The 13770-nt window shown below is 37.1% G+C and overlaps 1 protein-coding gene across 1 annotated transcript in view; it reads right to left on the bottom strand.

Moving 5' to 3' along the window:
* The window catches only part of LOC106884230 (transmembrane anterior posterior transformation protein 1 homolog), an 83405-nt gene that overhangs the window by 43875 nt on the left and 25760 nt on the right, over positions 1–13770 (bottom strand). The window contains exon 2 of the mRNA XM_014935491.2: positions 3463–3593. Within this exon, the coding sequence (XP_014790977.1) occupies positions 3463–3593 (131 nt within the window). The remainder of the gene's footprint in view (positions 1–3462; positions 3594–13770) is intronic.

Genomic DNA, 13770 nt, shown 5'->3' on the forward strand with positions numbered 1-13770 from the left:
GGGAGAAGGTGGGTAGGAGTGAAGAGAATTGAGAAGGAGAGTAGGAGTCAGAGCAAGAGGGGAGAGGTAGGTGGGAGGAAGTAGGTGTAAGGATGAGAGAGGAGAGGGGAGGAGAGTTGAGCCCATGTGGCGCAAAGGAGCGAAGAGAGAAGTCTAATCCCTGTTCACGGCGCAAGGATAATCCGAACACAGACAGGTGTTGCAAAGAGTGACCGGTAGAGCGGAAATGGCGCGAGACCGGGGTATCATACATACACACACGACAGGCTTCTTTCAGTTTCCATCTACCAAATCCACTCACAAGGCTTTGGTTGTTCTGAGGCTATAGTAGAAGATACTTGCCCAAGTTGCCGTGTAGCTGGGAAGCAAACTTCTTACCACACAGCCATGCCTGTGCCTATTATTTCTTCATAAACTTTCATCAATAAAAAGTTTTGCTTTACATACTTGTTACATATTTATTAATCTTTTAGCATTCAGATTATTGTCAAATGTAATGCTGATTTATTCAAAATGTTTTGAATTCATCATTTATTATCTTGTAGTTTTGAGATTTTCTGGCTGTGATTGCTTATTTTTAGAAGGACATTATAGAGTTGGTGCGAGAGTCTGGATCTGGCTGGTTTGAACATAAAACAGGTAGAATATTTAGGCCGGATGTAGCCAGTTTGAATGCTAATGGGTTAAAAAAATTTTACTCACTCACGATTTTTCTTTCTTAAGCTATTACTTTTACAATTAGATGTTCTTATTACCAACTATTCAACCATGAAATAGGATTGGAACATGACAGGCAGGTAAACTTAGTCATCAAGGTTGTGCTTTACTGAAAAGACTACAAAACAATGGTGTGATGTACTTAGTAGTCCAACACCTTAGGCATACAGCCATTGTAGTTCTCTATTTTGAATTAGAAAATTATAGTTGCTTGTACAAAACTTTCAATTTTCATGATGATCGTCATCGTCGTCGCCATCATCATCATCATCATCATTTAACGTCCGCTTTCCATGATGGCTTGGGTTGGACGGCTTGACTGAGGACTGGCAAGCCAGATGGCTGCACCAGGCTCCAAGCTGATCTGGCAGAGTTTCTACAGCTGAATGCCCTTCCTAACGCCAACCACTTTTGAGAGTGTAGTGGGTGCTTTTCCGTGCCACCAGCACAAGGGCCAGTCAGGCCATGCTCAAATGGTGTTTTTTACATGCCACCTGCACAGGAGCCAGTCTAGCGGTACTGGCAATGACCTCGCTCGAATGTTGTTTTTCACATGCCACCGGCAGAAGCCCCAGTAAGGCGATACTGGTAACAATCACGCTCAAATGGTGCTTTTTACATGTCACTGGCATGGGAGCCAGTCAGCGGCCCTGGCAACGATCATGCTTGGAAGGTGCTCTTAGTGTTCCACTGGTATGGATGCCAGTCATGCAGATTAATTTGTTTCTGCTGACACAGGCTAGACAATTTGACAGGAGCTGGTGAGCAAGAGTCTGCACTGAGCTCTGCTATCTGCTATGACATGGCTTCTACAGCTTGATGCCCTTCCTAACACCAACATTTATACAGAGTGTACTGGGTGCTTTTTACAAGGCCAGAATTGCTAACTTGAAAGCTGTGAGGATATTTGTCATTTTATTTCTTTTTTTAAGATTATTTCCTCATGTTTGCTGTGTCACTACTGATCAGTATTATCTCCAAGTCTCTTCAGATGATATTCCTTGAACAATCTCAAAGATTGACCCTATAACCTTTATTTTACCAACGGGGTCTGATATTCTAACCACTGGCTGATTATCTCAAAGGATAACAATGTTGTCGTTTCAAAATATTTAAGCATTCAACTTGAGCTTTTAAGTTGCAGTAATTTTCTTAGAATGTAGAGTCCATGTCAATAAGTGTCTGAGTTCAATCCTTTGTCTAACTCAGGAACATCACCTGAAGACTATTGGAAGTAATACAGATTGAAGGATTGCATTAATAACATCCAAAATAAGGAAATAATCTCACTATAATAATTAATAATAAAAAAAAAGACATTAGTATGAAACTCATTAGCCTTTTGTGCAGGCAACTAACTGATTATCAATTACTTGAAGTCAGATTCAGCTGTAATAACAAGTGTCAAAGCAACAGCCAAATTTATAGGATTCTATGCAGCTCTAAGAAGCAATCTTTGCTCCTGCATAGTTTTAGTTATGTAAGTATTACAATTCTATCACACTTCCTATATCTAAACAGGTATGAAATACCATTCTGGCCACCAACAGAAGCCAACTGTCAGTGATATTTATTACTTCAGGTAAAGTTTTTGATATATTAGCTTTTCCAGTAACAATTAAGCTTGGTGCTAAATTAATCTAATAGTCAGGAAGAAACAGTTATTTGCAGCATCAACTATAAAATGTTAATTATCTGAAACATAGCTATAGGCAAGGCTAAGTAAAACTTAGAGAAATAAGATAGTAGCATTATAACTGATGCTAAAATTAAGAAAAGCTATTCTAACCAAATGGTTTCAAGTTAAGTCCCACTGTGTCACACCTTGCACAAGTATCTTCTACACTAGGTGCAGACATGTCTCTGTGGTAAGAAGTTTGCTTTCCAACCACATGGTTCCAGGTTCAGTCCTACTATGTGGCATCTTGGGCAAGTGTCTTCTACTATAGCCTTGGGGCAATCAAAGCCTTGTGAGTGGATATGGAAACCGAAAGATGCCTGCCGGATGTATGTATGTATGTATGTAAGTCTGTGTTCATCACCCACCAATGCTTGACAACCGGTGTTGTTTACATGTCTGGAACCTAGCAGTTTGGCAAAAAAGACTGACAAAATAAGTATCAGGCTTTAAAAAATAAGTACTGGGTTCACTTCATTCAACTAAAACTTCTTCAAGGTGGTACCCCATACCCCAGCATGGCCACAGTCAAATGACTGAAGCAGGTAAAAGGAAAAAAAAAAAACGGTAAAAATAATCCAGGCCAACCAATGCGCTATGAGTGAATTAAGTGGATGGAAGCTGTGTGAAAGCTTGTCATGTACATGTATGTATACACTGGAAGCACATCTAGCTTTAGAAATCATGCCAAAGCAGACACAGAACCTGGTGCAGCCCCCTGTCTCGTATTCTTCTCAAACTGTCCAACCCATGCTAGCATGGAAAAGGGGACATTAAATGATAATGATAATACGTATGCATGTGTGTATCTGTCCCCCACCACTGTTTGACAACCAGTATTGGTTTGTTTATGTCCCACTAACTTAGTGGCTCAGCAAAAGCGACCAACAAAATAAGTGCCTAGCTTAAACTTATGTACTGCAGTTGACTAAAAGCCTTTGAAGCAGTGCCCCAGCATGATACAGTTCAATGACTGAAACAAGTAAAAGGGGAAATCATTTAAATGCTAAACGAACTTCTGAATCAGTTTCTTTTAACTGAAATTATTAAAATATACAATTACATACCTGTTCTAGTTCAAAAGGTATCTTTATGAATGTATAAATTCTTTTCCGTTTCTCTGTGAAATTCTTCTGGTCTTTCTCCGGAACATAACCTCGAGTGAGCTCAGATGTGAAATAGCTAAACAGAGAGAAACCTGCAAGAAAAAAAAAATGTTATACAGTTTAATGTTTCATTTTTATGTTTGACTTGCAAGATTCTTGATGTGGACTTGTATACTGAAACAGATTTTATTATATCTTGGGAGATATAATAAGGATTTTGACAAACAACTGATTAATTGATTAACTGAATGATTAAGCAAACTATCAATTAGTTGGTTGGTTAAATAACTAACAAATTGATTAATAATAAGGTAAAAAGTATAGACCCCCTTTGGTCATGAATGACAATAGGATTGCATCTAGAACGTTCTCCTTCAAGGCACAAGTCCAGGCAATATTGTTTTGTAGAAGACCAGCAAGTTGCCCATGCATACCAGCCTCCCTTCTCCACACCACTGGTGTTGTCCAAGGGAAAGTCAAAGGCTGGAACAACTTGGCACCAGTGACGTTGCAACTCATTTCTACAGCTGAGTGAATTGGAGCAATGCGAAATAAAGTGTCTTGCTCAAGAACACAACACACAGCCCAGTCTGTGAATCGAACTCATTACCTCATGATTGTGAGTCTGACACTAACCACTGAGCCATGCAACTTCACCTAAAGAAGTGAAATCGAACCAGTGCTTGTATTTCTGAGATACAATTTAATGCCTTATCAAATCAAAACAATTTCTTCTGTTCTATTTTTTTCAGGAATCAGAAGTTCCTTTTCTTCCACCACAAGACATGTTTCCTCTGGTTGGATGCCCTTCTAGCTGTCAATCCTCACCTGTTTCCAAGCAAGGTAATATCTCCTGTAGTTAGACATGCTTTTCACAGAAGACTGAAAACAAACAACCTTGCCTGTATGATGACGATGCTCGTTTACAACCACCCATGTGGTATCTAATGCATAAGATGGGCTTTTTAGTTTCCATCTACCAAATCCATTCACAATGCTTTGGTCAGACCAGAGCTAGAGTAGAAGACACTTGCCCAATGTGCTGCACAGTGGGATTGAACCCAAGACCACTTCATTAGGAGGAAAGCTTCTCAACCATCATATAGCTATATATATATTTATACTCTCAGGTGCACAACTCAATTCAAAATATCAGTATGTAGAGTTTTTTTCTCTAATCTAAAAATTAGCACTATGATCACCTTTTGAATATATTTATAAATGTTTGTGAGTGTGCTTGTGTGTGTGTATGAGCATGTGTGTACATATGTTGAATTCTTTTATATATTGTGAGAAATCTAAAACAAAACATCAAGGTCAAGACTGGTGGGTGGTATTATACTTGAATGTACCAAAAAAACAGGCGGATAAAATATATTACTGATTTTAGATACAAAATGTAGATATTGCATTATATTCAAGTTCACACTGAACTCACATAAGTATGATATATACATAATGAGGGCAGAGCGAAGCAGTTCAAAACTCCCAGCATACTAAGTGTACGAAACAGGTTTAGTTCCTACTATTTTAATTATCAGTTATAATCAATGATAGCAGGTCTAGCACATTGCTTGGTTTAACACCATCACCTGGTCATTAAGTATCTTAGTGGGAGTTCACTCTACTGCAAGTAATACAGACCATGTCTTTCTCTACAGACATTAACCATCTACATTTGGTCGGATTTGGCATCAGCTACATCAACGTCACAAGTCTGGGATGGTCTGCAAAAGATTATGAGTACTAACCCCAGATACAAAAACAATACTTTCAGCACTTACAGTTTCCCTAATGAAGTACCACAAGGATGGGTAGAAGATGTTTTGGCACATCTGTCTTGGTGTTTACATCTGACATGAAAACACATCCAGCAGCTGAGTAGGTTGTTGTCTGGAAGACCGGACACACGCACACACAGAGAATCTGACTTGGAAGCAAGTGAAAGTTGGTGACAGGAAGGGCATCCAGCCATAAAAAATTGCTCAAGTTAGTCTCAGCTGGCCCATACTAGGATGGAGAATTGGACATTAAGACAATGAAGAAGATGAATGGTTGATAACAAGACTTTGTTTACTTCTATTTCTAACTACTATCAATTGTACAGACCATGGAGAAACTGAAGGGTCTCCATGAGGGCAATCGCCAAGAAGCTGTTTAGTCTCATTTTGATACACATTTCATCAAACGGAGAGAAGCAGAAAGATTTAATACCAATTGGTTTCAAAACATCATTGCATGGGTGTAAACAAAAATGTAGAACAGTCACCAACATGTAACAAGTCAAACAAGAGTAGAATTTTCTTAATGATCTTTCAAGGTTAAATGTAACAATTGAATCACTAAAGAAAGTCATGTCTTACATTTATAGAGGAATGGGTAAGAGTTAAGCAAAGCATTTAAATGCATTTTTTTGTTGTTGTTGTAAAGAAACAAAAAAAAAAAAAGCCCCATACTGAGATGCTTGAAACAGATAAAAAAGGCTATTTGAATTGAGTTATTAGGCCAATTCAAAGATACTACTCAGATGTTGAGAGTGAGAGCCTCTAACAAACATCTATAATGAGTGGCATCTTGTTTTGTTCATCAATTATTTAAATCTGAAGGTTTTACAGACTTCTATAGTTCCATATATAATGATAATTTTTTAGTGTATGACTTTAGGATCTACATTCTCCCCCTATGAACTCAAGTTCAGTCATACTTTGCTCCAAACAGGTTGGTATGTATCCTGTTGCTGTGTATGTACATATAAATACATGCATGTATGTTGGCACAAGTATGGTTGTTTAGTTAAGAAGTTTGCTCCCTAACATGGTTTCAAATTCAGTTTCACTATGGCATATCTACTATAGCCCTGAGAAAAAAGACTAAGCCCTCTGAGGGAAGACTTCCATTTAGAAACACGTCTAATCATAGCAAAGTGTTTGCATAGAAATGGGGGAGGATTGATGACAGGAAGAGTATCAAGCTGCAGAAGAATTTGTCTCAATGCATTCCATCTGACCCAGGCAAAACATGGAAAAATGGATATTCCAATGAAAAAAAATCTTTCTCCCTCACGCACGCACGTGCACACACACACACACACACTTACATGCATAAACACATACAATCTATTGTTAGTAAGATATAAGAGATTGTATATCAATTAGAAAAACTGGCTTAAATTTTATGGGAAGGATGCATATTCAATAGTTAGCCTTAACTCACGAAGATATTTATGCTATCAAGAATGAAATACTGTCACTAAAACCATTAATCATAACAATGGTATTAACAAGTAACAAGCCTCTATGTGGTCACTCAACATGCTAGAAATAGCAGCCAAATATTTCTGAAATCAGATCATGCCATCTTAGAAGAAAAAAAAAAAGAAAAAAAATAACACTGGCTGTGTAGTCAGGAAGTTTACTTCACAGCCATGTAGTTTTTAGGTTCAGTCCCACTGCATGACACCTTGGACAAGTGGACAAGTGCTTTCTACTGTAGTCCAGGTTAACCAATGCCTCATGAGAGAATTTGGGAGGAGACAGAAACTGTATGGAAGCCTGCCATACAAATGTATGTGTCTGTCTCACCACCACTTGACAACCAGTATTGGTTTGTTTTCACACCCATAACTCGATGGTTTGGCAAAAGAGACTGATAGAATAAGTAACAAAAATTTCGAGGGAGGGGGTAAGTCAATTACATTGACTCCAGTACTCAACTGGTATTTATTTTCTTGACCCTGAAAGGATGAAAGGCAAAGTCGACCTCAGTGAAACTTGAACTCAGGACATGAAGATGGGCAAAATGCTTAGCAGCATTTTGCCCAGAGAGTTAACAATTGTGCCAGCTCTTCACCTTTCTTGTGTAAATAATATAATAAAATGCAGATATTACTGAAAAAAAAATCAGATTGAATATATTCTTTCTCACTAAAGTGATTGTCAAATAATACTTTGGAAATATTTCTAACGTGAAATATTCATAAACATATGAGAGAGAGAGGGGGGAGAGAGAGAGAGAGAGAGAGAGAGAGAGAGAGAGAGAGAGAGAGAGAGAGAGAGAGAGAGAGAGAGAGAGAGAGATTGTGTATACGAACATTTACATATACACAATTCAATGGCGAAGAGGATTGTGACAATGATGATGAACCCATGCACGTGTTTATTTGTGAGAGTATTTAATTGAACACTTATTTGAATGTGAGAACAGACTCCACATCACCCCAGCAACTTTGACAAGTGCCCTATTTGTTTAATAAATGAAAAAAAAAAAACCTTCCCATTGTATTATGTAATGTAGTGGGTAGTATATCCCACAGGCATATGTACTTTTAAAAATCCTTGGGCAGACTCAGCACAACACAGTGCTTAGCAGGGCTGGATCTTTGAACTAACAAGGACAAGCTATCTGATGAGATTTCACAGTTTTTATTTACTAAATTTCATTCATGAGGCCTGGGTGTACCTAAAGCTGTGGTAGATGTTATTTGTTCAAAGTCCTGAACAGAGGAATTGAACACAGGACCTTGTAATAGCAAACCAAACTTAATCATTGAAGGAGATCTGTGCTTATGTGTATGTGCACAAAGATATAATAAAAGTATTTATATAAGTGGTAGCACAGGTAAGTTGTCATCAGAGGCTAAACATAAGACAGATGTTGTAATTCACACATCTGTAATATGGGAGAGATAGCTGAGATAGTTGACAAGATCTCAAGGGCACGACACAGAGACATAAGTAACTTGAAAAGATAGAAGAAAGAGAAAATAGCGAGAGTAGAAAAGAGACAAAAAGTAGGAAATAAAAAAAGAATGAAGAGACAATGAGTAGACAAAAAAGTGGGAGAAAGGGGAGAAAGAAGTGGTAGGGGGGGGGGATAAAAACTAGAAAAACTGAAACACAAAAAAGAAAAAGAATAGGTGAAAATTTGAAAGATAAAGCAAAAGAGATAGATAAAAAGGAAACAAGAAGTAGGGAGAGAGAAAGAAGTAAAAGGGAGCAGAGAGAAAGATGGAGAAGTAACAGAGATAAAAAGAAGAAATCAAGAGAGGGTGGGTGGGGGAGATGAAGCAGAAGAAATAAAATGCAAACCAAGGGAGAGAGTATATGAATGAAAAGTCAAAGATGGAAGAAAGGGAGAGAAAGCATACAAGAGTGTGTGTGTGTGAGAGTGCAAGAGAGAGAGGGGGGGGGGGTAATTTAAATATTGTAAAGTCATTCATTAATGATTAGAAAAAACAAAGGAACAGTTCAGACACAAAGGCAACATAATTTTCAGTCCATAGATTTCTATACGATTGTTTTTTAGAGCAGCTGTCCCCAACCTTTTTAGCATCACGGACTAGTTTCATGAAAGATAATTTTCCCATGGACTGAAGCATAACATGCATAACAATACATAATAAAGTGCATGATTTATAATTTAATTATTGCATATATAATACATCTATAGTGCAAAAAACATCCTGCAGACTGTGACAGTCAATAAAATATCAACAAAATTTTAAAATATTCTTTCTGTGCAGCCCAGTACCAAATGATCCAAGCCGTGTGTTGGTCCATGGTACAATGCTTGAGGACTTCTGTCTTAGAAGAGTTGTTACAAACATGTTGGACTGGCTCTTGTGCGGGTGGCACATAAAAGACACCATTTCGAGCGTGGCCGTTTTCGTGCGGGTGACACGTAAAAGCACCCACTACACTCTCTGAGTGGTTGGCGTTAGGAAGGGCATCCAGTTGTAGAAACTCTGCCAAATTAGATTGGAGCCTGGTGTTGCCATCCGGTTTCACCAGTCCTCAGTCAAATCGTCCAACCCATGCTAGCATGGAAGGCGGACGTTAAACGATGATGATGATGATGATGATGTTGCAACTATTAAATAACTTCATTTTAGAGCTGAGTCAGAGGAAGAAGTGAAGTACTTATAAGTCTTACAGAAAGGAAAAAGCTGGAAAAAAAAAAAAAATAGAAATCATGACTGGCAACAAGAAGGAGTCATTTTCGAACCAGGGGGTTGAGTTAACCCTTTAGTATCTAGATTATTCTGTCAAATGTAATGCTTATTTAGTCACATTGTTTTGAATTAATCATGCATTATTTCATAGCTTTGTGATATAATGTTACTGTATGATGTTGTTACTTATTTTAAACAAGGACATTGTCAGGTAGGTGTGAGAGGTTGAATATGGTGAGTTTGAACATAAAATAGATATAATAATTGGGCTGGATGTAGCTGATTTAACCTTCTAGTGTTCAGATTATTTTGTCAAATGTATTGTTTATTTATTCACATTCCTTTGAATTAATCACACATTATTTTGTAGCTTCAAGATTTCAATGGTGTGCTTCTCTATATTGAGAACGACATTGTAGGGTTGGTGTGAGAGGTTGGATCTGGTCAGTTTTAACATAAAACAGGTAGAATATTTGAGCTGGCTATGGGTGGATTAAATGCTAACAACAGAATATGCTTCTTTCAATGGCTAGGTGATAGTTTTAAACTAGGTGATAGATTAAGGGTACCATTGAAGAACAAGTGCTACTCATCTCTTAAATCTTGCATTGACCCAAGATTATGGAAGATACTAAAAGGGGCTACACAGTGGGATCGAACACCTGCAACCACTTGATTATGAAGCCAAGCAGAATATGATGACCAAGATATCAAAAGTGTTTATGAGACCTCTATCAAGCAGGTTACAACGTTTGGGCTTGAAGGTGCAAAAAAAATAAATAACTGTTATAGGTGCATGATGGCAGTGTGGTTAAGAAGCTTTGGGTTCAGTCCCACTGTGTGGCAACTTGGGCACATTTCTTCAACTATAACCCTGAGCTGACTCATGCCTTGTGAGTGAATCTGGTAAAAGGAAACTGTATGGAAGCCTGTCATGTGTGTGTGTGTGTGTGTGTATGTCTTTGTTTCTATGTTTGTCCCAGCCCCATTCCTTGTTTGACAACTGGTGTTGAATTGTTTACATCCCTATAATTTAGCAATTCAGCAAAAAAAGCCAATAGAATAAGCACCAAGCTTAAAGAAAACAAAATGTACTGGGCTTGGTTTGTTCAACTAAACTCTCTTCATAGTAGTGCCCCAGCATGGCTGCAGTTACCTGAAGAAAACATTTTTCTTCATGATGTAATATATGCATGGGTATATGTGGGAATGTCTGTATATAGTATATACATGGATATCCTGATCTCAACCCTAACTTGGTGTCCTTATTATGAAAATTCTATCAATCACTCTATCAATCAATCAGTCAATCATTCTATCAATCAATCAATCATTCTATCAATGTGTGAGAGTGTATGTGTGTGTGTGAGAGAGTGTGTGAGAGTGTGTGTGTGAGAGTGAGTGTGAGTGCATGTGTGTGCGTGCGTTTGTGAGTGCATGTGTGTGCATCTGCATTTGTTCCCCATCACAGCTTGACAACCAATGTTGGTGTATTTATATCCCTATAACTTAGTAGTTTGGCAAAAGAGATCGAAAGAATAAGTACCAGGTTTAAGAAAGAAAGTACTGGGGTTGATTCATTAGATTAAAATTCTTCAAGGCAGTGCCCCAGCATGGCCACAGTCTAATGACTGAAACAAATAAAAGATGAATGATAAAAGATATTTTAAATGTTTCAGCAGACTTTTCACTATGAATCTTACAAAGAAGTCTCTTTACAGAAGCCAACAGGATTTGAAATATGAGCCCCTTACAATTACAAGCTGAATACTTTAAACACATAGTCTATTACCTTTAGAAATGTTATAAATAAACTGAAAGCTTGCTATACTAGTACACTTGTGTAGGTGTGAAACTTTGTAACTAAACTTATTCAACATTTACAATAATCTCTAGTGTAGATATACAATACAAAATGAATGCAGCAATTTTATCATTTTATTCTTAATTTTTAAAAATACATAAATACCTGATGCTGAATATACAAACCTTAGGTGCATGTATATAATCACAAATTTGTCAGAGTGGATGATTTATAAATGTATGACCAAATGACATCTAAGTGCCAATACTTCTGTTGCAAAGTAGCACTTGTCAGACAAGTAATGTGCAATGCCCACAGAATGTCTACATTCACAGAAACAAATTCAATAACACCTATACATGTATTATTAACACATAATAAATAGTCTTCTAATGTTACAGGTAACAAGTATTCAAGCACATGTATAGAACTATGAAATAATTTGTGTGTGTGTATTATTTATATATAATATATTATATAATATTATTATATATAGGAGTGGTTGTGTGGTAAGAAGTTTGTTTCTTAACTACATGATTCCCAGTTCATTTTCACTGCCTGTCGCCTTGGACAAATACCTTCTGCTATAGCTTCGAACCGATCAAAGCCTTGTGAGAGGATTTACTAGATGAAAACTAAAGGAAACCCATTGCATGAATATATGTGTATGCGTGTCTGTTCACCCCACCACACATACACCGCTTGACAACCAATGTTGGTGTGATTACATCCTTGTAATTTAGCAGTTTGGCAAGAGTCCGATAGAATATGCACCAGACTTTAAAAAAAAAATTTTTTTTTAATTCTGAGGTCAATTCATTCAACTAGAGTTTTCAAGATGGTGACCCAGCATGGTCACAGTCTAAATGACTAAGACATGTAAAAGATAAAATTTCTAGATATATATATAAATAAATATATACATACATAAATATATATATATATATACATATATATATATATCTTATATAATACCATTATATATTTACACACACACAATAATTAACCACTGCAAAACAAACTAACCAGCAAGATTAGTTTACTTGCTTTCAACAGACAAGTGTTACTATTTCTATGTTTATTTATAACAGATATTGGACTAACTAATACTTTTCTTGGCAATCATCTTTGGTTTATTTATTAAAACATATAGTGATCAACAACATTTCGTAATTTAATACCCACCACCACTGCCATCTACTTTTAATTGTGACTAGACAATTTTACTAGGTAGAACAGTCACTATGGCACCTGTTCTTGAAAACAGAATACCATCCTTAATTCCAGTTGTGTTTCCCAAATCATCATCATCATCATTGTATTTAACGTCTGCTTTCCATGCTAGCATGGGTTGGACGATTTGACTGAGGACTGGTGAACCAGATGGCTACACCAGGCTCCAATCTGATCTGGAAAAGTTTCTACAGCTGGATGCCCTTCCTAATACCAACCACTCCGAGAGTGTAGTGGGTGCTTTTACGTGCCACCGGCACGAGGGCCAGTCAGGCAGTACTGGCATCGGCCATACTCAAATGGTGCTTTTTTACATGCCACCTGCACAGGAGCCAGTCTGGCAGCACTGGCAACAACCAGGCTCAAATGGTGGTTTTTACATGCCACTGGTACAGGAGCCAGTCAGCGACCCTGACAACGATCACACTTGAATGGTGTTTTTAACTTTCCACTGGCACTGGTGCCAATCAGGTGGTACAGTCATCAGCCATGACAACGATTTTACTTGCCTCAACAAGTCCTCACAAGCGTAGTTTATTAAGGAGTATTTTAAATACTCACTTATAAAAATATACATCTATATACCAAGTATCAATAAAAGTTACCATAAATCAATAAATTTTATTACAGATCAATATTTATGTACCTATTTGTGTCAAGAAATAGAGTGTTTCAAGTTTATCAATCAAATGTGCAGCAAATATTTCTTATTTTCATACATTTGCTACATAGATATTTCCATTATGGCTGTGTGATAAGAAGTCTGCTTCCCAACCACATAGTTCTGGGTTCAATTCTATGGCATGGCACCTTGAGCAAGTGTCTTCTACTGTAGCTCCAGGCTGACCAAAGCCCTGTGAGTGCATTTGGTAGAAAACAAAAAAACTGAAAGAAGCTGGTTGTGTATGTGTGTGCGTGCGAGTGGGTAAATGAGAGTAAGTGCTCAACACCTCATTATTAGCCCAAATACACAAAAATAAATATACACAGAAAACAGGTTATATGAAATTAAACATATAAAATTAGATGAATGACAAAGGAAAAGGAAATTATGCAATGTACTTCATTAGCTTAAAGCTGTTTCTGCTATAAGACATTGTGCACTCAGAGCTATATGCTTCAGCATCCCCTTATAGTTTTCTTGAAGTTTCTAAAATGCTTGCAAGTTTATTTGTGAAAGCATATAATAGATAATATATATATATATATATATATATATATGTATATATATATATAAATAATATATATATAATAGATAATATATATATATAAAATATTTTTC

This window comes from Octopus bimaculoides, chromosome 2 (assembly GCF_001194135.2).
Source record: "Octopus bimaculoides isolate UCB-OBI-ISO-001 chromosome 2, ASM119413v2, whole genome shotgun sequence".
Lineage (NCBI taxonomy): Eukaryota > Metazoa > Mollusca > Cephalopoda > Octopoda > Octopodidae > Octopus > Octopus bimaculoides.